This window comes from Eumetopias jubatus, unplaced genomic scaffold (assembly GCF_037043125.1).
Source record: "Eumetopias jubatus isolate StellerSeaLion01/CBP00866 unplaced genomic scaffold, mEumJub1_p1.0 scaffold_6, whole genome shotgun sequence".
Lineage (NCBI taxonomy): Eukaryota > Metazoa > Chordata > Mammalia > Carnivora > Otariidae > Eumetopias > Eumetopias jubatus.
Genome location: NW_028274812.1, coordinates 15548638 through 15572600, shown reverse-complemented (window position 1 = coordinate 15572600; position 23963 = coordinate 15548638). Strand labels below are relative to the sequence as shown.

The following is a 23963-nucleotide window of genomic DNA, read 5'->3' as shown; positions in this document are numbered from 1 at the left end:
AGTCTAGCAGCCAATGGGGTGATGATGGAACAAGGGATTCCCCATTGGCAACGTCCGGGAACAGGGCCCAGCACCTGCTGGGTGAGAGTGGAGAAAGAGTGGCTTTGGAAGTGGGGCAGCTCCTGGTGAATGGCACCTTGGAGGTGTGGGTCTGAGGAGGGCATCTTCCAGGCTATGTGTATTGACAGTAGTGCTGGGACCCTTAGCCAAGACAGCCCTATAAGCTGGAGATGGTGCTGGGGAGAGAGGAGCCCACACTTTCTATAGCAGAAGGGGGAAAACAGCTGGTGGAAATTGAGCCCTGTATCTGAGGAGTATGTTTGGTCGCAACAACATCTGCCTCACATCTGCATTGTGTTTCGCCTGGATGATTATAATTGTCTGCAAGTGGTCTTTCCACGTACCCTTTCACAGGCAAGCCTGATTCTTGTAATTAAGTTTTGCTCTTTGGGTGACGTGATTATGCCATGTGTCGTTCTGGTGATAGTGTCAGGTTTACCAGTTTCTTCTTCTAGTGTCCGTGGGGTAAAGCAACATCTTCAGGTGTGGGGCACATAGCTCTTGGGACACACAAAATACTTCTAGGTGCTGCATGACAGGTCACTATATAATGTTCAATCACGAGGTGAAAGATGGGTTCCCTTTAATTTTTCTTCCAATTCCTTCACTATCAAGGAGAAAATCTTAGAGGTTGTTATGTCTTTATGCCCCTAGAACATTTACTAGTCTACATTTTAAATAAAGAATAAGCCTTAAGCTCAGGGCTGAGTACAAGCAATAGTACCTAGTTTTACTGTTTTGTTTTCATTGTACAGTGGGTTTTTTTTTTTTCTTCTTTTTAAAACAGTTTTAATTCTCGGATAATTAACATATAGTTGTATTAGTTTCAGTTGTATAATATAGAGATCAGCTGCTCCATACTGCCTCAGTGCTCCTCACGGTCATTGTACCGTGTTTGCTTTATTGTTATCTTCCAGTTGTGGCAAATTCTACTGAAATCATACAAAATTCCTTTTCATGGAACTAAATTAAGGTAAGTTCAAAAGATGGTTGAGTTAAAGAAAAAAAATGATGACCATAGGTGATATGTGGATATGGCAAAAATTGTGGACGTGGAATCGGAGAAATTGAAGTCTACATGAATAGATCGAAGAAGGGGATGATCCCAGTGATAACCAGATGCAATCAGCAGGCGGACAGAAGCTCGGTCAGCTGCCGCTGACACCATGCTTGATGTCCAGAGTCAGGGGGCGGTGGCAGAAGAAGCTGGGCAGCGGGCAGGGCCCAGATCACCCAGGGCCTTGTGTGTCTCCTAAGATGCTTGGACTTGTCTTCTGGGTCCTGGGGAGCCATTGCAGACTTTCAGACGGGAGAGTGCAGTCATCAGGGAAGAGACTAAAAAGAAACAGAAACATGGAGCAAGAGCAGGGGGTCTCCAGAATGAGGCTGTGACCGATAGCCTCAAGTGAGGCAGTAAGGTAGAGGGGGAACGGCCATCCACTGCGCTTGGCGTTGGGCGCCTATGAGTCAAGCATGTGTATTGTCGATTGCACACGGTCGTGGGTGAGGACGTTGAGAATAGGCCAAACGCCAGAATGCTAAGGGGTGAAGGAGAAGTAGAAACAAAAATCAGTGGCCTGCTCTTCTGGAATACTTGGATGGAGAGGGGAAGAGTTGGGAGAGTATATAAAGTGGGCTTGTGTGTTTATTTGCTTTATTTTGCATAAAGAGATCCACTTTTTTTACTAGCTAAGGTTATAGGAAAGGTATAGGAGAGGTGGGATTTGAGTGACTCAGGAATGACTCAGGCCCTTCACCACGAACATGGGATGCTAAGTCTGCCTTCCGCTAGAGAACAGAGATCTCTCTAACTTACTAACAGAGTGAATGCTAACTTCATGAATTTTTCTCTCATAATTTTGGAGGCCAGGAGCCTGACAGCAAAGTGTTGGCAAGGTTGATTCCTTTTGGGGAAGATGAGGGCCCATCCACTCCATCCTCTCTCTGGGCTTCTGCTTACTGCCTGCACGAGCGGGATTCCTCTCTGCCGACACCCTTAGGCGACTGTCCCCTCGTGTGTCCCTCCTTCTCTGTCTCTTGTAAGGACACCCACCATTGGTTTTAGGGGCCACCCTATTCCCGGATGATCTCATCGTGAGAGCCTTAACCTTAATGATACCTGCAAAGGCCCTTATTCCAAATAAGGTCACATTCTGAGGTTCTGGGTGGACACGTATTTATTTTTTTGGGGGGGAGGGACACAGTTCAGCCCACTACACTTATTAAATTAAGAATTAATTTCGCCGTTTATGGAAGGTCGATATAAAAGATATTAATTTGAACTACATTCCTATACCTTAAAAAATTCAGGCCATAAAATTCACCCTTTTAAAGTGTACAGTTCACCGGCTTTTTTTCTTAAGAGTTTATTTACTTATTTGAGAGAAAAAGAGCACAGGCAGGGGGAGGGGCAGAAGGAGAGGGAGAAGCAGACTCCCCACTGAGCGGGGAGCCCAACACGGAGCTCAGTCCCAGGGTCCTGGGATCATGACCTGAGCCGAAGGCAGACGCTTAACCGACTGAGCTGCCCCCACAATTCACTGGTTTTAATACATTGATGGGGTTGTGCAGGCATCACTACTTCCTAATTCTAGAACATTTCCAGTACCCCCCCCCCAAAAAATCCCATACCTATCCCTGTTACTCCTTATTTTCCCCTTCCCCAACGTCTGGAAACCACTAATTTATTTTCTGTCTTACGGATTTTCCTCTTCTAGGCATTTCATATAAACGGAATCATAATATGTGGCCTTTTGCCTTTGGCTTCTTTCACTTCGTCTGTCTTCAGTTTTCATCCATGTTGTGCACATATATATTTCATATATATTATATCGTAGAGGGAGGGAGGGGGGAGAGAGGGAGGGCTACAGGGAGACTGATTGATTGATTTTAAGGAATTGGCTCATGTGATTATAGAATTTGGCAAGTTCAAAATCTGCAGTCTAGGCTGGCAGGAAGAGCTCATGTTGCAGTTCAAGTCTAAAGCCTGGATTCTGGTAGAATTCCCTCTTGCTAAGGGAGCATCACTTTTGTTCTGTTCAGGCCTTCCATGGACTGGATGAAGCCCACCCATGCTATGGAAGGGAAATCTACTTTTACTGAAAGTCCGCTAACTTAAATGTTAATCTCTCCCCAGGACACCCTCACAGAAATACCCATGTTTCACCATATATCTGGGTTCTGTGGGCCAGCCCAGGTGACGCATAATATTAACCATCACAATTCCTTTTTATGCCTAATAATATTCCATCGTTTAGCTATACCACACATTGTTTATGCATTCAGCATTTGATGGACATTATGATTGTTTTCACTTTTTGGTTGTTATGAGCAAGGCTGCTAGGAACATTTGTGTGGAGTTTTTGTGCGCATTTCTCTGTCTGTTGCAAAACCATGCTTGAAGACCTTGACTCCTAGGTTATCCCAGTCTCCCTTTTTAAGACTCATGCACTACATTTCCCCCTGAATTCTCAACCAGGAAAGTGTAGACCTTTCCAGATAACTATTAAATTTTAAGTTGGCAGGCAAACATGATTACTGTAGAAAATCTCTTTTGGAAAGAATAATATTCTTTTATAGATTACCCTCCCTGTGTTGAGTCAAAATAATTTTAGTATAATATTGCTTTCATATATACAAACTTAACACTGTATAAAAATTTCTTAATCTTGCTACATTTTTTAAAAAGTGGTCAACAGATTTTTTCATCATTTTAAAGATTTTATTTATTTATTTTAGAGAGAGAGAGAGCACATGAGTTGGGGGCGGAGGAGCAGAGGGGGAGGAAAGGGAGGGGAGAGAATCTCAAGCAGACTCCCCACTGAGCACAGAGCCTGACAGGGGACTCGATCCCATGATCCCGAGATGATGACCTGAGCCAAAACCCAGAGTCAGCCCAACTGACTGAGCCACACAGGCGCCCTAATCTTGCTACATTTTTACCACCGTAAAATTCGGACCAATTGAGAAAGCAAAATGAGGTGTAAAAGTCGAATTGAAAACATTAACGATATTAATTCAATGTGCTAGATTATGCTATTTCACTAGTTACCATTAATGAGAAGGTGTAGTATCAATTGCTTGTGGCCCAGGTTCTTCTGAAGTCTGGCATGCCTGTGGTTTATGTTGCCTAAGGACACCCTGTGCTTTAACTGAATGCTGCAGATATGTTGTTTGTACACACTGACATAGTTTGGCCTTCCCTTGGCATGAACACATTATTATTTATGTGTTAACTCCACCTTTGCTCTTTTCTCATTAACCTAGAATAATTAAAGTAGCACTACTAATTGGCACAAACGTAGGTCTTTGCACAAATGCAAATGCAGGCACTGAAATCATGTGGAAGAACTCCAGAGGATCCAGAAAATGCTTTGTGTAACTCCTATAACACAAGTTGCTTCTCAGCCTGCGTCGGTTATGATTAGTTTCAGCTAAATATATTAGAACACCCCTGTAATAACAGTGGCTTAGACAGAAGAGATGTTTATTCCTCTCTCACAGAAAAGAAGACATGCCGGGCTTAGCAGGATGCCTCTGTGGTCATCAGCAATCCTGGCTTGTTCTTCCTGCCTCACTGTTCTAGTAATAGCTTTCATCCTCAATGCTGCTTCCTAACACAAGCTAGCTGCCGGGGCTACAGCCTCATTCCAGCCACCAGCGAGGAGGAGATGCGGGAGGACACCCTGTAGGCCACTTTCCAGGAACAATACAATGCTTTGTATCTCCATTGGCCAGAACTTAGTCCCCGGGCCTCCCTTAGATGAAGTCAGCTTGAGAAATGGGTCTATTCTGGGCAGTAAGAACAAAAGAAAGAATGATATTTGGTGGAGAGGTTATCAGCTTTCTGTCTGTACCCCGTGGCCCAATTTTAGTAGGGAGCTGTGCCCCCAAATCAGTAGTCAGATAACCAAAAATTAGTGAAAAGCCATTGTTATCTTCATTGTAGTCTCTCAAGTAAACACCAAAAGGAATAACATTCTTTAGCCAGCAGCAAAGGTCTCTCCCTCTTGCTACCTCTCTTGATCATCTCCCATGCAAGACAGCTGCTCCCCATGCTCCTTCTCCACTCCAGAACTTTCTCCAACCTGGTCAGTGCAGCCTTTCTTTATATATATTTCTTGTAACCTACCATCTTGGGCTCAATGGATCTCCAATAGTAGATTGGGATTGAGTTTGAGCTCTCCCTACTTTGAGTGTGTGCCCCAAGCAGAACCTTCAAGGAAGAACTTCTTGGGCTGTAGAATGATGGTAGTGGAGGTGTGTTCACACTGCCAAGCTGAACACCTTCCTCTCTTTTCTGCTTCAGTTTCCTTCTGCTGAAATCCTTGTGGCTGTCTTTAGGAGGAGGGGCACAGCATGTATTTGGGCCACAGGGACAGTCTCCCACTTTGCTGTCCCCCTGTCTTCAGGGCACCTGCTTGCAGCGCCTAGCTCCTGCAGGGTTGCATTTTTCAATGCGGCTTCTCGAAACCCCTCCAGTTAGAGAATTTAAATCCTCTGGGGGATTCAGCCTATCAGATTTTAAGTTCAATCACCATCTCTTTCAGGGCCTTGGGCGCTTTTAACATGAGAGAAAATTGTTTACCAGATTTTGACTTTTTTTTCCGCTCAAGGAGTCTGACACTAGATAGGGTGTTCCTTGGACGTAAAGGCCACTTGGAGCCTTCTCTATCCCTGCTGGAGTCTGGGTGGCACATCAGTCTTGTTGATGACCAGTTCTGCCCCACTGGAAGACCATTAGGAGCACAGGCTCTTGCTGAACTCTGGGCTGGATTTGGGAAGCTCCTTCCGGAGGGTTAAGAAACCAACTTAGCCACACCCCACTTCCAGGAATTTCGTTTGTTGGGTTTGATTTAGGACCCCGAGGTCTCTGTCATCCCCTGGCTTTTAGTTCTGTTCTGGTGGCTTGGCTCAAAGCTCCATGGCTTGCCTTTGCTCCCCAATAACAAGAATTGAAGCAGCCTTTAGGATTGTGATAAAGTCTCATATTTTTCAGAAATTTTTGGCTATGAATTCTTCTCATTAGGACCTGATTTATGGATTTCTAGCTTTCCAAGCTGTGTTCCGTCACTTTTGGTAGATAGCCCACTGTAAATGGTTTTCCAATCTGAGCAGAAAGGCTGAAAGTATCCTTTAATACAAGCTTTTGAATTCAGTGTCCCAATCTCAGCAAATTCCCTCTTGGCCACATAGTCTCTCTGCAGCAATGTGATAATTTGCACATGAAGGGAATCTCTTTGTTTTAAAAGGAGATAACTTTGTTTTAAAATTGATGAACATTTCATTCGTGTCATGTCCCCCAATTTGTAATAAGTTTGATAGTCGACAGACTATATTATTTAGAGCAGCTGCTTTTCTAATTCATAAATAAGTATACGTATGTGTTCAAAAACGTTTACGGAGAGGATGCACGTTGTATTTTTTTTTTTAAAGATTTTATTTATTCATGACAGAGAGAGAGAGAGAGAGAGAGAGAGAGAAGCAGAGGGAGAAGCAGACTCCCAAGGAGCAGGGAGCCCGATGCGGGACTCGATCCCGGGAACCCGGGATCATGACCTGAGCCGAAGGCAGACGCTTAACCATCTGAGCCACCCAGGCGCCCGAGGATGCACGTTGTATTGATCATGCGTGGGACATTTCCCTTTCCCGACTTTTTGTTTTGAAAAATTTCAAATCTAGAGAACAGTTGCAAGAACAGTATAATGGACAGTATTTTATTCTTCACATAATGATTTGCATAATAACATTTTTACCAATTGCTCTGTTTTGCCTAATGGGGGCAGGAGGTTTTCTTTTTTTCTGAACCATTTGAGAATAAGTTACATGCATTGTGACATGTCACCCCTAAATACCAGGTAGCGCTCTCTCTCTTTTTTTTAAAGATTTTATTTATTTATTTGAGAGAGAGAGAATGAGAGAGAGCATGAGAGGGAAGAGGGTCAGAGGGAGAAGCAGACTCCCTGCTGAGCAGGGAGCCCGATGCGGGACTCGATCCTGGGACTCCAGGATCATGACCTGAGCCGAAGGCAGTCGCTTAACCAACTGAGCCACCCAGGCACCCCAAATACCAGGTATCTCTTAAGAACAAGAGTATTCTTCAATGTGACACCTGTACATCATCACACCCAGGAAGCAATGTTGAGGTAATACTCTATTATGCTGTATCCGATACGCTGTTCATTTTCCAGTATGGGTTTTGATAACCTGGAATCCATGAGTGATCCGCAAGGTCAGCCTCTGCAGACCTGCACTTAGTGGGTGGCAGTAACTTGGCTCAGGTGCTGGGTCTTCTAATGCCATTTCATTGGCTCAAAAACTGACTCCGAGTTCCTTTCCTCAACTGTGGTTGGCATTGTCTCACCCGTGGATTTCTCAAACCTGAGGTGGTGGTTTTTATGCCTTCTTGATCGCAAGTCCCACAGCAGCTGTCAGTTTCCCGAGGATTTCCTTTCTCCTGCATGGAGCCAGTTCAAAGCTTTGAACTTGTCCAGGCATGGCTGCCACTGGCCTCCTCTCTGTGGGAAAAGGAACTAAATTTCCTCAGAAGTTGTGTGTGTTATAGTAGATGAAAGCAAATTTCTGTTATCTAATTTCAGAACATTTTCATCACCCCTAAAAACAACCCATTGGCAGTTACTCCCCAGTCTCCCTTCCCACCAGTCCCTGGCCTTTTCTAGATCTTTCATACGAATGGAAAAATACAGTAAGTGGTCTGTCGTGACTTGACTTTTCTCCCTTAGCAGAAGTTTTCTCAAGGTTCATCCATAGCATGTATCAGTATTTCATTCCTTCTTATTGGCAAATAACATTCCATTGTATGGATCTACAATATTTTATTTATCTACTCATTGGTTGATGGATATTTGGGTTGTTGTTACTTTTTGGTGATTATGAATAGTCCTTCTGTGAACATTTGTGGACAGGTTTTGTGTGACAGAAGTTTTCAGTTCTCTTGAATATATAAACCTAGAAGTGGAATTGCTAGCTCATGTGTTAACTCTGAGCTTAACATTTTGAAAACTGGAAAACTGTTTCTCACAGCTGCACCATTTTGTACCACCTCCCACCAGCAGCACGTGAGGGTTCTGATTTCTCTACACCCTCGCCAACACTTGTGACTGTCTCTCTTTTTGACTGTAGCCATCCCTGAGGTTGTTAAATGGTAGCTCGTTCATATTTATTTTTAATGGTCAGTGTTAAAAATTTTGTGTCAAGTATGTAAAACTACCTCCAATTCTTTTTTTTTTAATGTGGTAAAATATCCATAACATAAAAGTTACCATTTGAGCCATTTTTAATTGTACAATTCAGTGGCATTAAGTACGTTCACAATGTTGTACAACCATCACCACCATCCATTTCCAGAACTTTTTATCATCCTAAACCAAAACTCAGTGCCCATTAAATAACTCCCCATTCCTCCCTTGGGGATGGAATTCTATAATGAATTAGCCTATCCTAGGTACCTCCTTATCAATGGAATTATGCAATATCTATCCTTTTGTGTCTGGCTTATCTTATTTGTTGTAATGTCTAAAGTTCTCCATGTTATAGTATTTGTCAGAATTTCAAACTTTTTAAAAAAATTTTATTTTATTATGTTAATCACCATACATTACATCATTAGTTTTTGATTTCAAATTCTTTTTTGGAAGCAGATCTGGCAAAATTTTAAATACTAAGCTAATAAAGAAAATGTGCCTTATGCTCCAGGATGCTCTTTGTGTTGACTTTAAGATCCTGGGACTGCTTCCTAGAGAGAGGCACCCCCATCCCTTTCCTCTTGTTTGTAGTGGAATGCTATGGGCACCTCATGCCTCCCATACTCATTGGTTAAGTCAGAAGGCATTTCTTCTGAAATATTGCTGTTCTAGATTTTCCTTATGGCAGTAGTGAAGACTTACTATGGGGATTTTAGTTGGGCTCCCTTGTCATAGACCACTAACAGAGGCGATATTTTACTTTTCCTAGTGTTTCTATGCTGGGGACGACCCTTTTGTAGGGCCCAAAGTGCAAATTGCTTTTGCCAATGGAGTTCATTAGAGTCTGTGTGTAACTACCAGCAGATTTTATTTTAATATTTAACCCTAGAATTGTGCTATCTACCATTTGTCTCGTTGATTTTCCAAATAATGGTACTCTGACATGTTTATAAACTGTCACTGCCTTAAGGTATATTTGTCCAGCGTGTATGCTTAGCAAAGTCTGTATAACTGGGATGGATTCCATTCTTTATTTATAAAAAAGTTATTAAGTGAATTTCATTGACTTCTAGTTTATCTTGTTAATACAATTGTCCAAAACAAATACGAAAGAAATTATTAGCGTTCTCTTGACTTCATAGATTAAAACTTTGGAACAGACCAAAGCCACCGAAGACCTAAATAAGTCCAAAGACAAACTTGAGAAGATGAAGGAGAAAGCTGAGAAAAAGCTAATGTCTGTCAAGTCAGAACTGGGTACTGCAGAGCTTGAGACTCAGGAGGATAAAGAGGGGGCCAGGAAGATAATGGAAGTGGTAACCAACGAAATGAAGACACTAAAAAAATGTCTGGAAGAAGCAGAAACAAGAGAAAAGCAGGTGGGTAGAAATCTGGGGGTGAAATCTTGTTTAGGAAAAGATGGGACAATTCGAAAGCTTGATAATTTTTCATACGTTTCTTCAAAAACAATTTACAAAGCTTTCTTTATCGTTTCAATGTATCTGCTTGCCCTCTAACATCTTTCTGGAATTAAAATGACCATTATGATTTACTCTGCTAAGAAAAATAATTCACAGTTTGATGGCACGAATCGTAGGAAAGAAAAAGACCTTCTCATCAAAGCAGTGGAAAGGCTGTGGAAAGCCAGGTTCTGGTTGTGGAGAGGTTTTGATTATGTTCACTGATTGCCTCTGAAGTTTGCATCATCCCAGGCTTCAACCTCAGGAGGGAAAGCTTATCTTCAGCAGAGATCAGTGTCAGGAAACTGTCCCAACTCTCAAACAGTGGCACCCAGACTCGATGGTCAACCTTGCCCAGATGTAAGCCATAAACCGTACTCACTTGCTGACTGGTTGTAAGGAGGAGAGTTTTATCTGGTGAGCACATCAGGAGGTCAAGCATAAAGAAACTGCCCCGGGCAGCCTGACCCCCATTGCTTTTGGCTTTCATCTCCCTCTCTTGCTGAAGCTCAAAAGGGCACAGAGTGGACTCTGATCTTAGGATTTTCTTTTTTTTTTTCCTCTTCGGCTGCCTCTGCTTTGGCTCATGTGTCAGGCAGCGTTGAGGAAGGCCAAACTATAAAGTATGTGTTCTCAGAGGGAAACCTCTCAGGAATGAAGAGCCTTGACCATATGTGAAAGGCGAGAAAACTTTGAGGGGAACTTTTTCATCAGGGACACTAGGCTGGAGAGAGTGTTGTGTTCCCCTAAACTGGACTCAGCATGGGAAGGAGGTTGGGAAGTGAAGGAAGACAGGGTGAGAATGTTTGGAAGGCACTCTTCCTGGAGGCAATGTCTATTGGGTCACATCTTTCCAAAATGGAAGGTACTTCTAGCAAGGGGTTTCCCAGATAGCCCTGACTTACCTGCTTCTGCTCTAGCGCAGAATCACAGCAACCGGCGCACGAGAATTTAAGGGGTCTGAGGCACATTTGCATCCATGGTCTTCAACCTCCCCACCTCTCCATTTTTCCTATTGTGATGGACAGAGAGTAGTCCCAGAGAGTCTGCCGTTATGGGTTGTGAAGGAGGCCGTTATGGGTTGTGAAGGAGGCTGTCATGTGATGTGATCTGGTCATTTTTTTAGCAGTCCTTCTTGTTTTTATCAGCTCATACTTTCTTGCCCTTTGTTCTTCCTTTAGCTTAAGAGTTTCCATGCCCAGGGGCACATGGGTGGCTCAGTCAGGTAAGTGCCCGACTCTTGGTTTCGGCTCAGGTCATGATCTCAGGGTCGTGAGATCGAGCCCCACGTTGGGCTCCACGATCAGCATGGAGTCTGCTTGAGATTCTCTCTCCCTCTCCCTCAGCAACCCCCATCACACACACACACACTCTCTCTCTCTCTCTCAAATAAATAAATAAATAAAATCTTTTTTTTATAGATTTATTTTTTTAAGATGTTTATTTATTTATTTGAGAGAGAGAATGAGATAGAGAGAGAGCATGAGAGGGGAGAGGATCAGAGGGAGAAGCAGACTCCCTGCTGAGCAGGGAGCCCGATGTGGGACTCGATCCCGGGACTCCAGGATCATGACCTGAGCCGAAGGCAGTTGCTTAACCAACTGAGCCACCCAGGCGCCCAATAAATAATCTTAAATTTTAAATCTAAAATCTTAAAAAAAAAAAGTTTCCATGCCCAGTTAAAATTCCAGTGGGTAAGTACTTATCACCCATGGGTACAACCACACCTTTGTAAAGCACTTCTTAGTATATGGAACACATACACAGTCATTGTCTCATTGGATCCAAATTTCAGAACAGCTCTGAGAAGTAGGTGTATGGTTATTCCCACTGGGAAGTGAGAACACGGAGTCTTAGGTCAGGGTCTCATTCATGGTTGCCTACTGAGATTCTTCACTTCATAGCCAATGCCACACTAATTGACTCATCAGAAAAGAGGTTATGAAATCACCGAAAGTTGGGGATGAAAGCATGTTAGAGGTAATTTAGTAGATGGCACCTTTCTGTTTTATAAGCGAGAGGACTGACATTAAAGACAGGAAGTGATTTGCCTACCTCATGCACACCTGGGCTTTCCACGGGTTTTTTTTTGTTTGTTTGTTTGGTTGCATTTGGACTAGCAGTAGTTGATACATTTTGTTCTCACCCTTCGTGTGTGTGTTTGATATTACAGCTGGTGGACTTCAGGGAGGTGGTTTCCCAGATGCTGGGCTTGAACATGACCAGTCTTGCGCTTCCAGACTATGAAATCATCAAATGTCTTGAAAGACTGATCCATTCACATCAGCATCACTTTGTCACCTGTGCCTGCCTCAAAGATGTGACGCCCGGGGGAGATAGGCACCCACAGAGTCACTTAAAACTCCTTCATTGAATACCATCTCTCTTGGGGGAGGTGGAGCTAAGAGATGGGACACAACTGTCAATTTCACAAATTCCCCAAGCCTTTGACATTGATCAGTGTGTGAATACCATGTAGTTCGATGACCGCGCGCGTGCAAATCCATCATTTGCAAAAAAGGATCTCAGAGGTGCCAGCTGTAGGTTAATGTTTGACACTAAGAACAGCTGTTATTTTATTTGCTAGCACTTTGGGACCCAGAAGAAGTCCAGTAGATTGCATATCTAGAATGGGCAATGCGCGGTAGGGGATTAGCATTTATGGGATTCTTTTTTTATGAGTCAGGGGCTTTACTACCCAATTTAATTCTCATAATGGTCACGTGGAGAAGCTTTAATGTTTTATTTTACAACCTCTCTGGGGCTCAGAGAGGGTGTTACCTACCCAAGATTGTAGTTGGTTAGTGATTGAACCAGCAGCCTTACCACGTTGGCCCTTGATCAAAGGCTGTGCCTTCTCTGCTACTCTATACTCCTCCAGTTTCTCCTGAAATCCTGTGATCCTGGTGAAAGTTGCCCCCATAAAGGAAGGCAAACATTCATACATTCAATCAAGTCCAAAAAGTGACTGAGATTCATGAGTGTCATGCATATGATTTCTTTAAAAAGCATTACAACTAATTATTTGGATAAAACATACATAGGTCTGAGGTCCTATGAGAAGCCAACCGGTTTTAAATGTTGCTGCCAGATTATATTTGGTGGTAATTTTTCATGTTTGAACAGGGTTGGTCTCAGTCCTTTAAAAGTGAAACCTTTAATGTGAAACCTATAAGATGAAGAAATCCTGCCCAGGTTTACTCACCAATATATCACGTGTACTGACAACAAGAGTACTTTTTTAGGATCAGGGTTTTATTACAAATTCCCATCCCTTTCTGCCTTCTTTTTAAATTTCTATTTCACAAGTATTTTTCAGGAAACCATATTCTTAGCTTTATTGAGAAAAACTTTTACTTTTTTGGGTGATTATCTTATTTTCGCCATATGAAAGTATGTCTGAAAAAAAGCATTGGTGCCTAATTAAAGGAGGGGGGAAATAGATTACACTCAAATATTAAGAGAAAAAGTAAATTCTAGAGGAAAGAAAAGGAGTTTGACACTTAGAGGCTGGATGACAGATCACACAGAGGGAGAATGACTAAGGATGTCCCCTGGGGAATGGTCAGGGTTGCCTGGCTTTCTCCCTCCCGTGCAAGGACAGTATGAAGTAGCATTTGTGACTGATTAAATATACCTGCACAGCCATGACTGAGGACATGAGCTAGGGCTGCAACAGGCAGGAGACTTGGCCTTGTATTTTCCCAGCAGAAGGCCTGTGGTCTCTGGAGATCCCTCCCCGCCACCCCACTCCAAAGATGCAATGGCTACTGGTCTGGACCCACACTCACCCAGAGAGGTAGAGGCGACTTTACCGATTGGGTCTCTAGAGGACTGAATTGCTGAGTGGCTGTGTTTCATCCATGCCATGGAAAGGTGGAGGGTGTTTAGAGATGGAGGAATTGTTTTTATACCTTCCCTCTGTTTTCATTCTCCAAATACAATCTTTAATGAACTTCACTTATTTTCTCTGTAAATTTCATTTTCGACGCTATTCAGAGATACTTTTAACAGCATCACTTTAAAACCATGAACTGGCATAATAATATGTTTCCATTTCTGGTGGAAAGACTACACACGCATAAGAAAAAGAAGTTCTGTTTATATATATAGTCCATAGACACAGTAACTATTTGTCATTCGGACAAATTGAAAGCCCTTAATAAAGCCATTTCTCTCCTTGTTGAAATGCCAGTTGATCGTTAGCTTTCCCTCTGTGGCATTCATTCTAGAATTGGCAACCCAGGCTCACATTTTTGTGTTAGATTTTTGTTCTTCCATAATACCCATGTATATTTTATGTTGTCCAATAAAATGTGTTAGATTGATGAGATTTTCTAAATAGGCCTTTAAAATATTTAATACCAACTCTTCTACCAAATACACTTGAATGATAATTACCTTTGAGATTATTATTCTGGTCATTGAGACATTTAAATGTATGCATAAAACATCTCAATTAGGAAGAAAAAAGAAGCCTGAGCCATCTAAATTTTCAGTTCTACCTTGTAGTTTTGTCTTACTGATAAACGTGAGTGATTCAAGGTCAAGAGGTGATGGGCTGAAAAGTGGTTAAATGGTGTCTCCATTATTTATATTGTAATAATACTTAGGACTTAGAAGTGGAGTTTATTCTTCACTGGGAAGCATTTCATGGTTATATAACCTTGGATCGGGAAGGCTCTGCCCGCTCTATGCAGTAACGATCTTATCCACATTATTGCACAACTCCACTTAGCTTCTCATCAGTAAGTGGGGTCTGGATGCTTCTCTCTCCCCTATGCAGCCTCCACACCTTTATGCCTGCACCTTTGTATAAAAACCATCGCTCCTTTGAGGCTCCTATTAACAGATACATAACTTTCTTCTGGTCTTCATTGCAGTTACCTACTAACATCCTGTCTGTTCTTCCTACTTAAGACTATTGCAGATGGTTCATAGGCGTCTTCTCCACCCTGTTAAGTACTGCCTTCATCTTGGATGACTTTAGTGCCCATAAGGAAAACTCATACAACACCCTATCTTTAGTTTCTTGGCCTTCTTGACCCCCATACATTTACCTCCTTTAGTTTCAGCTACTTAAACCTTAGATTGCAGTTTATAGTAATTCAATTTAGACTACCTTCAGTTGGGGTGCCTGGGTGGCTCAGTTGGTTAAGCATCTGCCTTCAGCACAGGTCATGATTCCAGAGTCTTGGGATCGAGTCCTGCATCAGGCACCCTGCTCAGTGGGAAGTCTGCTTCTCTCTCTGCTCCTCCCCCATACCCCATTTGTGCTCTCTCTCTCAAAAATAAATAAATAAAATCTTTAAAAAATTATATTTAGACGAACTTCACCCAAAGAGAATTTGGTGGTGGTGGGGGGCTCATTTGAAAGATTTAGGGTAGACTAGCTTCAGCATGGTTAGATCCAGTGATTTAAAATTGTTACTTGGATTCTTCTCGCTTCTACCCGTCTTTCATTTCTCCTTAATTTGCTTGTCTTTGCATGTTGGTCTCATTTTCTCCTTCTGGAGGTGGTTCCTCCATGCTGCTGGAAAGATGGCCACAAGCAGCTACGTGATCTTTACAACTCACAGCTGAGAAAATGAGAGACTCTGCCTCCAACATTCAGGGAAAGAATGTCAGGAAAGAAGAGTCTGATCATCTCTTCTTGGTCATGTACTCATTCCTCAACCAAGCACTTTAGGCAGGGGATGAACTCATTGGCCTGCATCATCCCATGCCAACTCCTGTAGCAGAGGTGCGGTGGGGTGAGGTTCCAGGGTGATCTGTTCAACCAAAAGCACATGTAATGACAGAAGGAAAACTCCCCAAAAGAAGAGAAGCTGGACAGGCACACAACACAGGTCTATGACACATGGTCCAATTTAGAGTCTTCTAATCACCTACAATTTCTCCACCTCTGAAATCTTCAAATCTCCATAAACTCTTACCATTGCAGACCTCCATCTCTTACCCCCACACAGTTGTTCTTTGAGTCTCCTTGGTTCTCCTATTTTTCTCCCTACTAGCCTTGGCATCTGGGGTCAGCAGAGATCCTCTGGTTCCTTTCTTCAATCATTCTTTTCCCAACACCTTGAACTCCTTGTGCCCTTGCCCCTCTCCCCTCAGGTTTCAATTAATCCCAACTAACAATGTTTCTGCTGCTTTTCCTGCCCCACCCGATGAGACTGGAGGGAATCACAGGTGGGCATGCCAAACTCAGGTCTTTTGGTCTCACCCGAGCCCTCTGTACTAACTGGTAATCCTCCACAGCGTTCCACTTAGAGCTCACTGCCATTTTCTGAAATGACTCACGAAAATCTTCTCTTCCTCAAGGCTCTTAACCTGTCTCTTTCTTCACCGTCAGCAGATAATCTTGTCTCCTATTTCACCCACAAAATAGAAGCCATTACAGGAAATATCTTCAATATCAGATCCTAAAATAGCCTGCTATGTGTGCACACCCCTCATTGCCTCCTTCCCTCTTCCTGCTTTGGACTCTTTCCTGCCCCCGGCCGCTTGCATCCAAGCAACTTCATCCCTTCAGTTGTCCTCTCTTCAACCTCATGTTCACATGGCTCCTTTCCCTCTGCATTCAAATGTGTTCATCTTAAATCAGTCCTTCTACTCTGCAACAGCTTCTGGGTAGGGCCTCACTTCCCTCTCTTTCTTCACAGTCGAGCCACTTGAAAGTGTGGTTTCTATGGCTGTCTTTCTGGTCTTACCTCCCATTTCCGTCATCATCCGCGGCAGCCTGGCTTCTGTTGCCACTCACCCAGCTCTCGCATTTTTTGTTAGCAAACCTGTTAGTTTTAAAGTCCTTGTTTTGCTTGATCTTTCTGTAACATGTAATACAATTGACCATTTCCTTCTCAAATCATTCTTTTGCATTAGCTTCCATGATGTGGCATTCAATCCATTTCTTTCCCTCTCCCTCTCTGGGTGCTTGAGTCGGATTAGTTTAAGGTTATAAGAAACAGAAGTGAAATGAGCGTTTAATGTAACGATAAGTGTGAATATGAGCGTGGGTGGGAATCTTGACCTCACCGCCAGAACTCAGTGAGGAACAATCATACATCTCAGAAACCAGAATGTAGTCGATGGTCCAACAACTAGAGCGCCAAATGCAGGATCCAGTGTGGCTCTCACGGCTAGGTGCTCTTGCTTGTCCCATGCATCCTGGTTTCCTTTGATGCCATGAAAACTCAACTTCCCTCTGTCTCTGCTTCTACTGCTTCAGCTGGTATCTCAGACGCCTGGCTTCCAGAACTGTGTGACAAAACATTTGTGTAAACCATGAGGTTTGTGGAACTTCGTTAACGCAGCCCTGGGAGCCTAGGCCTCATCTTACAAGATTGCTTAGGTTTAAATAACGTAGAGCATTTAGAAGATATCCTGGCACATGGGGAATACTTGGCACATGTTAGCAAATAATACTGCTATTGTAAATATCGCTAACTAGTTTCACCTAATCTTGTGGCTTTAATTATCATCTCTGCAATGATGATGCCAACCATTCTCTCTCTAGATCAGATTCCTGCCCTTCTCTTCATCTGTAGGAAGGTGTGGAGAGGACCCCTGTAGGAACTGAGCAAAAGAGACTTGGGTTCAAATATAAGCTCTGCTGAGTGACTTGGGCCAGGTGATTTACCACTTTGAAAACCCGTGTGCTTCAGGACAAGAATAGGAATAACAAGACTAGTTTCCTCATAGAAGAATACCTATATAAGGATTCAATGAGTTGATGTATATAAGGTGCGTAGCTTAGAACATGGACGTCGCAAGTGCTCAGTGAATGTTGTTATATCCTACAGGTATCTCACACTCAACATGGGCAACATTGAATTTATAATTTCTGCCTCCATCCTCTTCTTGCCGATAACCTACTTCTCTCCTGGGCTTCCTTCCTCAGCCAATGGCCTGGCATCTGCTCAAGTGTCCAAGGCAGGGTTTAGGGAGGGAACTCTGACTTGTCCCTCTCCCTCTTCCCACAGCTGATGTCTGCTCTACCTCCTGTATTCTCCCTCATCTATCTACTCTTTCTTCCACATGAACACCACAATAGTTTATACCTCATTATCTCTCACTCACTCAGACTTCTCTGGGTTCTGAGCAGATGCTGTGATTTACCACCCAGGCCCCCGTCTAGGACTGAAGCACTCCTTCTTCAGCTGCCCAGAGCTGTTGGCTCTTGACAACCCATAGCTGAGTTCCTGGCAAGGACTTGCCCTTGGCTGAAGGGAGCTACCTCATCCTGGGTCACAGACTTTACCCTAAGGCAGTTTGTGTCTAGTGACTGGTCAGTGTGGGGGGGTACAAAGACCTGACCTTCTTTCTTTAATTCAGAACCACTCTGAAGGGTCATGTCAGATTCAGAACTACACCCCCCACCCATTTTACCGCCCCTGCCCCCAAATCAGCCAAGGCCTCTGTGGCAACTTCATCACACTTCAACTGCTTCCTCTGCCCAGTCTTGTTTTCTTACTTTCTTACAGGTTTTGTTCTAAGTGTGCAATTCAACAAACCCCTGCCTCCAAATTCCCATCTCAGGGTCTTTCCAGGACCCTTTTTTTAGGGTCTTAGGTCTGTCCGACCTTAGACAGATTCATTCATTCTCCTTGCAACTAGTTATGAAAGTATGAAGCCATTTGGTGTTTTTCCATCATGTGTTTTATCAATGAACAAGTGTTTATTGATCGCTTGGTGAGATAGGACCCACAAAAACCAGAACAACAACGAAAAAACCCCCCAAATATCTATGACTTAAACGATTTGGCTTTTTCCTTCTTTTCAGAATTCTCTGTCGAGATACATAATTAGGTTCTAGTATAGTGTTGGGTACCAAAAGAAGATTTTATTCTATTTTTACATTTCCTGTTAGTTTTAGCAGAGTGGAGTACAGAAGAGACACTACTCCAAGTAGCTTAACCAAGAAAGGATTTATTATAGGGTATTAAGTGGCTTGCAGAATCATGTGAGGGCTGAAGAACAGACTTGAGGTTGAGTTTTCCATAGCGATTCCCAAAGGCACACCATAGAATGAAACCACCAAGATTGCTGCTGCTACTTCTGTAGTCAGAAAGCCAGAAGATCCAGAATATCATTGATACTACCAAGATCTGGAAGCTACCACTTTTACTGTGCCTCCCCTCCTGCTGCTAACTCTATTTCCTGCTGCCATCTGGGCCAGTAGGAAATGGATGCCTTGTGCTTGCCTCCCAGAATCCAAACATCTTGTGACCCAGCATACATGCTGGGTCTTCTGCCACTGATGCCACAGAAAACCACAAGTGTCCATCACGTTGCTTGCCAACAGAAATAGCTGTGGAGTAGAGGTGTGACCACTGTCATCTTCCAGATCTCACACTCGGGCATCTAACTGGCAAAACCCAAATTGCACCTGGAATCTTTTCTGGAGGGATTCTGGGAAACATAGTATTCAGCTTCTCAATGTCAGAGGTACAGAAAGGCATGCCAGAACAATGTTTTTCAAACTATTTGATGAACTCTAAAATTCAACTCACCCATACACACAGTCACATTCACGTCTACCTGAGATAAAAGATTCATAAGACAATGGGATGCCCTGATAGATTCTATTCTAGTCTTTGCTGTGCAATTCAGTGCTACTCTAGGCTATGCCACTCCATTAAGAAATGTCAGTCTTGACCCCCTAAGTTGGTTTCATGACAGACTAGTGGATGGCAACTAGCAGTTTGGAAAAAAAATACTGGATCACAAGAAGGGAGGAGTGGATATTGGGTGCCAATCAACAATGTTCCCTCTCCTGCCCCTAAGTTAACAAAAAGGATTGAAGGCTGCTCGTAGAGGGACTTAGTGATACGACATAGTGTGCAGTGGACTGAGAATCAGGAGAATGGGTTCCAGTCCTTCCAGCAGCTGTCTCTCCTTCTGTAAATGAGAGCATTGCAATAGCTCTGTGTGCTAATGATCCACTGGACCCATACCTGGAAAAAATGAGAGAAAGGGTGATTGGTATCTTGGGATTTTTTTGGTAGAGGATGGATGAAGCTCACAAGGTCATCTTGGCAGCAAATGCACTTGTGCATCAACTGTTGTACTCCTAAAAAATATTAGTTGCCTTTAATTAAGTTTCTGATTATGCACATAGGCGTAAAATCTCATGATTCATTTTAAAAGCATGATGGTGTATGTTGAATGTGAACCGTATGATTAGTTCACCTGCCCCACATTTGGAAGGAGGCTGTTAATTTTGCTGTTATGGTTTGCAAAGAATTTAATCTCTTAATGTAGAGCTTTTAGGTAAAAGCTTATATTTGCCAATGACTAAGGTTTTCATAGCGACCTTTTTCCTAATATGCTGTAGGTTTGAAGGTAATTGGTGTTAAGAAAGAAAAGCGTATTGAGAAGGCAGAACAAAATAAACATTTAACAAATGCCTATTCTGTGCCAACTGGTGTACCAAGCATTTTCATCTACAATGACTCATGTAATCCTCACATTAATTCTTAAAGGAGGAATTATGGCTCTCATTTTTACAGATGATGGGGCTCACTCTTGGTCATTAAACTAGCAAGTGCAAGAATGTGGAGCTTGTACTTAGTTCTGGCAGACTGAGCTCTTGCTTTTCTTTCCTGTACCAGGATGTCTCTATTGCTTTCATATTTGTTCCAGGTGTGTGGAAGTGAAAAAAATAACTCAAAACAGACTTTATTGAGAAGACTGAAATTTTCCTGTTTTAGACAAAGAGACATTTGAGTGGATACTTAAGTTTCCCATTTTATTTAAAAGTTTCCTAAACCACCCTTCACTCTTTAGGGGACCTCGATTTCTGTAAGCAACAGGGAATTGTGGGCATTATTCTGGTTTCATATCTTCCGTAGCTTCCTTTTGCTTGTGGTGGTGTTGAAAGGGACTGGAAGAGTTTGTGCGTGACATAAAATACTTCCCTAGGCACCTCCATTTTGGTGCAACAGAGGTTGAACATGGGGAACTCCAGTTGTGCACGGTTGGAGCAATGTGAGGAATGCTAACCTTGTAAAATGCATGAAAAAAGAATATCTACAAGTGTTTATGTGTCTTTAAACAAAAGACTCTTAACTCAGTATTTGTTTTTGAATTTTTCTTCTTTTAGCAAGAATACATAAAATTAAGTAAAATGTTAGATTTAAATGAATGCATTTGAATGTGATTCCTCACCCATGTGATTTGATTTTATTATCCTCAGTACAGAGGTTAAGCTGACATACAAACGGACAGGATATATAATAAATGACTTTGGGAAACATGGTTCACATACTTTGGAGAATCACGTTGCCTTTTTTTTTTTCCTGGCCAAGTCAAATAGCTTCTTTAAAACTTTTCTTTGATTATTTCTTATGAATAAGCTGACACAGAGTCTACATGGTTCTGCTGATTGTCCTTAGAAGGTCCTCCACAGAGATGATAAAGCCCCTGGGATGCTTTTCTCAAAGTATATGACTGGCAAGGAAAAGGCAGCTTCCAAAGAAGTTCTGGAAAGCACTTAATCTTAGTAACAATAGTTACCATTTATTTATGTACTAGAGGCTGCAGTTGAGCTCCCTGTAAGCTTTATCTAATTTAATCTTCCCCTATACTCTCTGAGGCAGACACTGTTATTAGCCTCTTTTTAAAGCTGAAGAAACAGTCTAAGGGAGGTTAAGTGACTGGTGTCAGATCATTCTCTGGGTGGTCTAACCAGTGGTTTTCCTCCTGGGCTATTCTGCCTCCTCCACAGAGGAGCCTGTTGCCAGGCTCTGAAAGGGGGGCAGGTGGCTGGCCAGGTTGTGTTCTACCTTAAATGAGAGGGAATTGTCTCTGGGCCTGTGTATTAGCCAGAAATCTAGGTGAATTGGACAAGCAGAAAAGAAGTCTGCTCAGCAGAGAGCTTTGCTGACAGGAGGCCATTCTGACTCACTAGTTTGGGACCTAGGATGATTGACTTCAGTTTAATGTTGAAGGTGAATTTTGAAAGACATGCCACTGTCACTACAGTGGGGACCTCTCCACCATCTGTTTAGAAGTATGAAAATACGGGGGTAAAGAGCATGAACTTTGGAGTTGTACTCACTGGACTCTCACCCTGAACCCTACCTTTTACTGCTTGTTTCCATTTCTGGGCATTGGTTCTGTTGTCCATAAAATGAGGATTTGTAATGGTACCAATCTTGTACAGTTGGTATGAGGGTAAAGTGGAATAATAAATGTGAAATGTTTAGTCCAGTGCCTGGTGTGTCATAACTGTCCATTTACATATTAGTTATTACTGATATTAAGCCCTTATATATCCAATCATTATGTTTTCATATTTAATGCCTTTGTTCCTAAACTAAATCCGTTCAATCAGATAATTATTTTTTCCTCCCTCTGCGTAGAATGATACATGGATGGCCACCAATGAATCACACCTCCCAGTATTGATGCCCTTGTATAGTCCTTGGGCTTGGCCATGTGACTTGCTTTGGACAATGGGACATCAGCAGGGATGGTGTAAACAGAAGTTTGATGAGCACTTACACACTGGGGTTTGCCCTCTTGAAACTCAGATGCCATGCAAGAAAGACCAGATCTGGCTGGTCTTTTGGAGAGAGATACTAAGATCACATGGAGAGTGAAGCAAAGCCATCCCAGTGTTCTGGTTGGGTCCAACCCTGAGCCAATCTTTCGGCTGAATGCAACTACATGGTAGACTCCAGTAATGAACAGAAGGAGTTCCTAGACAACCCACAAAATCATGAGAAATAGCATCAGTATTGTCTCAAGCCACTGATTTTTGGGGACTGGTTCGTTATGCAGCAATAGATGATTGAAACATCCTCTGTGATGTATGCATAATGCTGTGAAAGATGACTGTTTGCCAAACCTGTAGTCATAAAAATACAGCACGAATACTATCATCCCAATGGCAAATGCATGGCTATGGAGAAAGAGAAGAGTTTTCAAAGAACTTAAAGTGGCACATTTGCATCCTGGACCCATGTCCTATTGCCAAGAAATCTATCAGAAGGTACCTGGGGAGTTGCCAGGACTCCTGCTTGATGGGAAAGACATCACTGTGGCTGTGAAAAAAACCCACAGGCACTCCAACTGCCTTGCCACAATAATTGCAACTCATATTTCCATTTGCCAACAAAACCAGTGCTTACAACAGAAAAATAAGACAATTTATACTTTCAGAAATAAATGTTTTATTTGGAAAATATCAGTGCCAATTGCACCCTAATGGTGTTCTTCCAAAACATGTGGTTAGTAAGAAGAGTAGAGTAAGGACTCAGTCATTTCCAGAGAGCTCTAAAAAGTTGACTAAATAATATTGGGCGTTCTTGGATTTGAAGCGATGAGAGCTTGTTTGTGCTGTGGCTGCTGAAGAGATGTGACATGAGACTTAATCTTGCTACATGGGCCGACTCAGGTACATGCACTGAACGCTACTGGTCTCAATGACTCAGATTCCCTTTCTGGAACTGCTCTTATTCATTGTATTTAGCTGAAATGAACTGAGTGGTTTGGACAATGGAAAGGATTATAAATCCTTAGGGGAAAAATACATTTAATCCTTGACTAGGATAGAATAAATAAAAAAAAAATAAATTTTGAATAAACAGTTTTTTTTTAAAATAGACTTTACTTTTTGGAGGAGTTTTAGGTTCACAGCAAAACTGAGTGGAAGTTATAGAGATTTCTCACATACTCTCTCCTCCCCTCTCCTGCCCCGCCTTGCCCAGCCTCCCTGACTATCAAAATCTCCCCTCCAGAGTGGTACATTTGTTATAATCAATGAACCAACATTGGCACACCATTATCACCCAAGTCCATAGCTTACATTAGGGTTCTCTCTTGCTTTTGTACATTCTATGGAGTTTTGACAGATGCATAATGACGCATACCCATCATTTTAGTAGCATACAGAGTAGTTTCACTGCACTACAAATCCTCCATGCTCCACCTATTAATCTCTCCCTCCCCTCAACCCCTGAAAACAATTGATCTTTTTTTTTTACTGTCTCCATAGTTTCGTTTTTTTCCAGAATGTCATACAATTGGAATCATATGGTATGTATCCTTTCCAGATTGGCTTCTTACACTTAGAAATATGCATTTAAGATTTTTCCATGTCTTTTGATGACTTGGTAGGCTCATTTCTTTTTAGCACTGAATAATATTCCCTTGTCTGGATTACCACAGTTTATTTATCCATTCACCTACTCATAGAACATCTTGGTTGCTCCACGTTTTGGCAGTTATGAATAAT

The 23963-nt window shown here is 42.5% G+C and overlaps 1 protein-coding gene across 3 annotated transcripts in view; it reads left to right on the top strand.

Annotated features, from left to right (window-relative positions):
• Window positions 1-23315, top strand: part of CCDC170 (coiled-coil domain containing 170) — a 104522-nt gene extending 81207 nt beyond the window's left edge. For 2 of the 3 annotated variants that reach the window (XM_088023839.1, XM_028103253.2), the window contains 2 exons: window positions 9407-9643; window positions 22087-23315. In XM_088023839.1, the coding sequence (XP_087879965.1) occupies window positions 9407-9643; window positions 22087-22326 (477 nt within the window). In that variant the 3' untranslated portion in view covers window positions 22327-23315. Of the gene's footprint in view, window positions 1-9406; window positions 9644-11897; window positions 14066-22086 lie in introns of those variants that run through there. The other variant, XM_088023838.1, reaches the window with a different exon arrangement.
• Window positions 23316-23963: the final 648 nt, after the last annotated feature.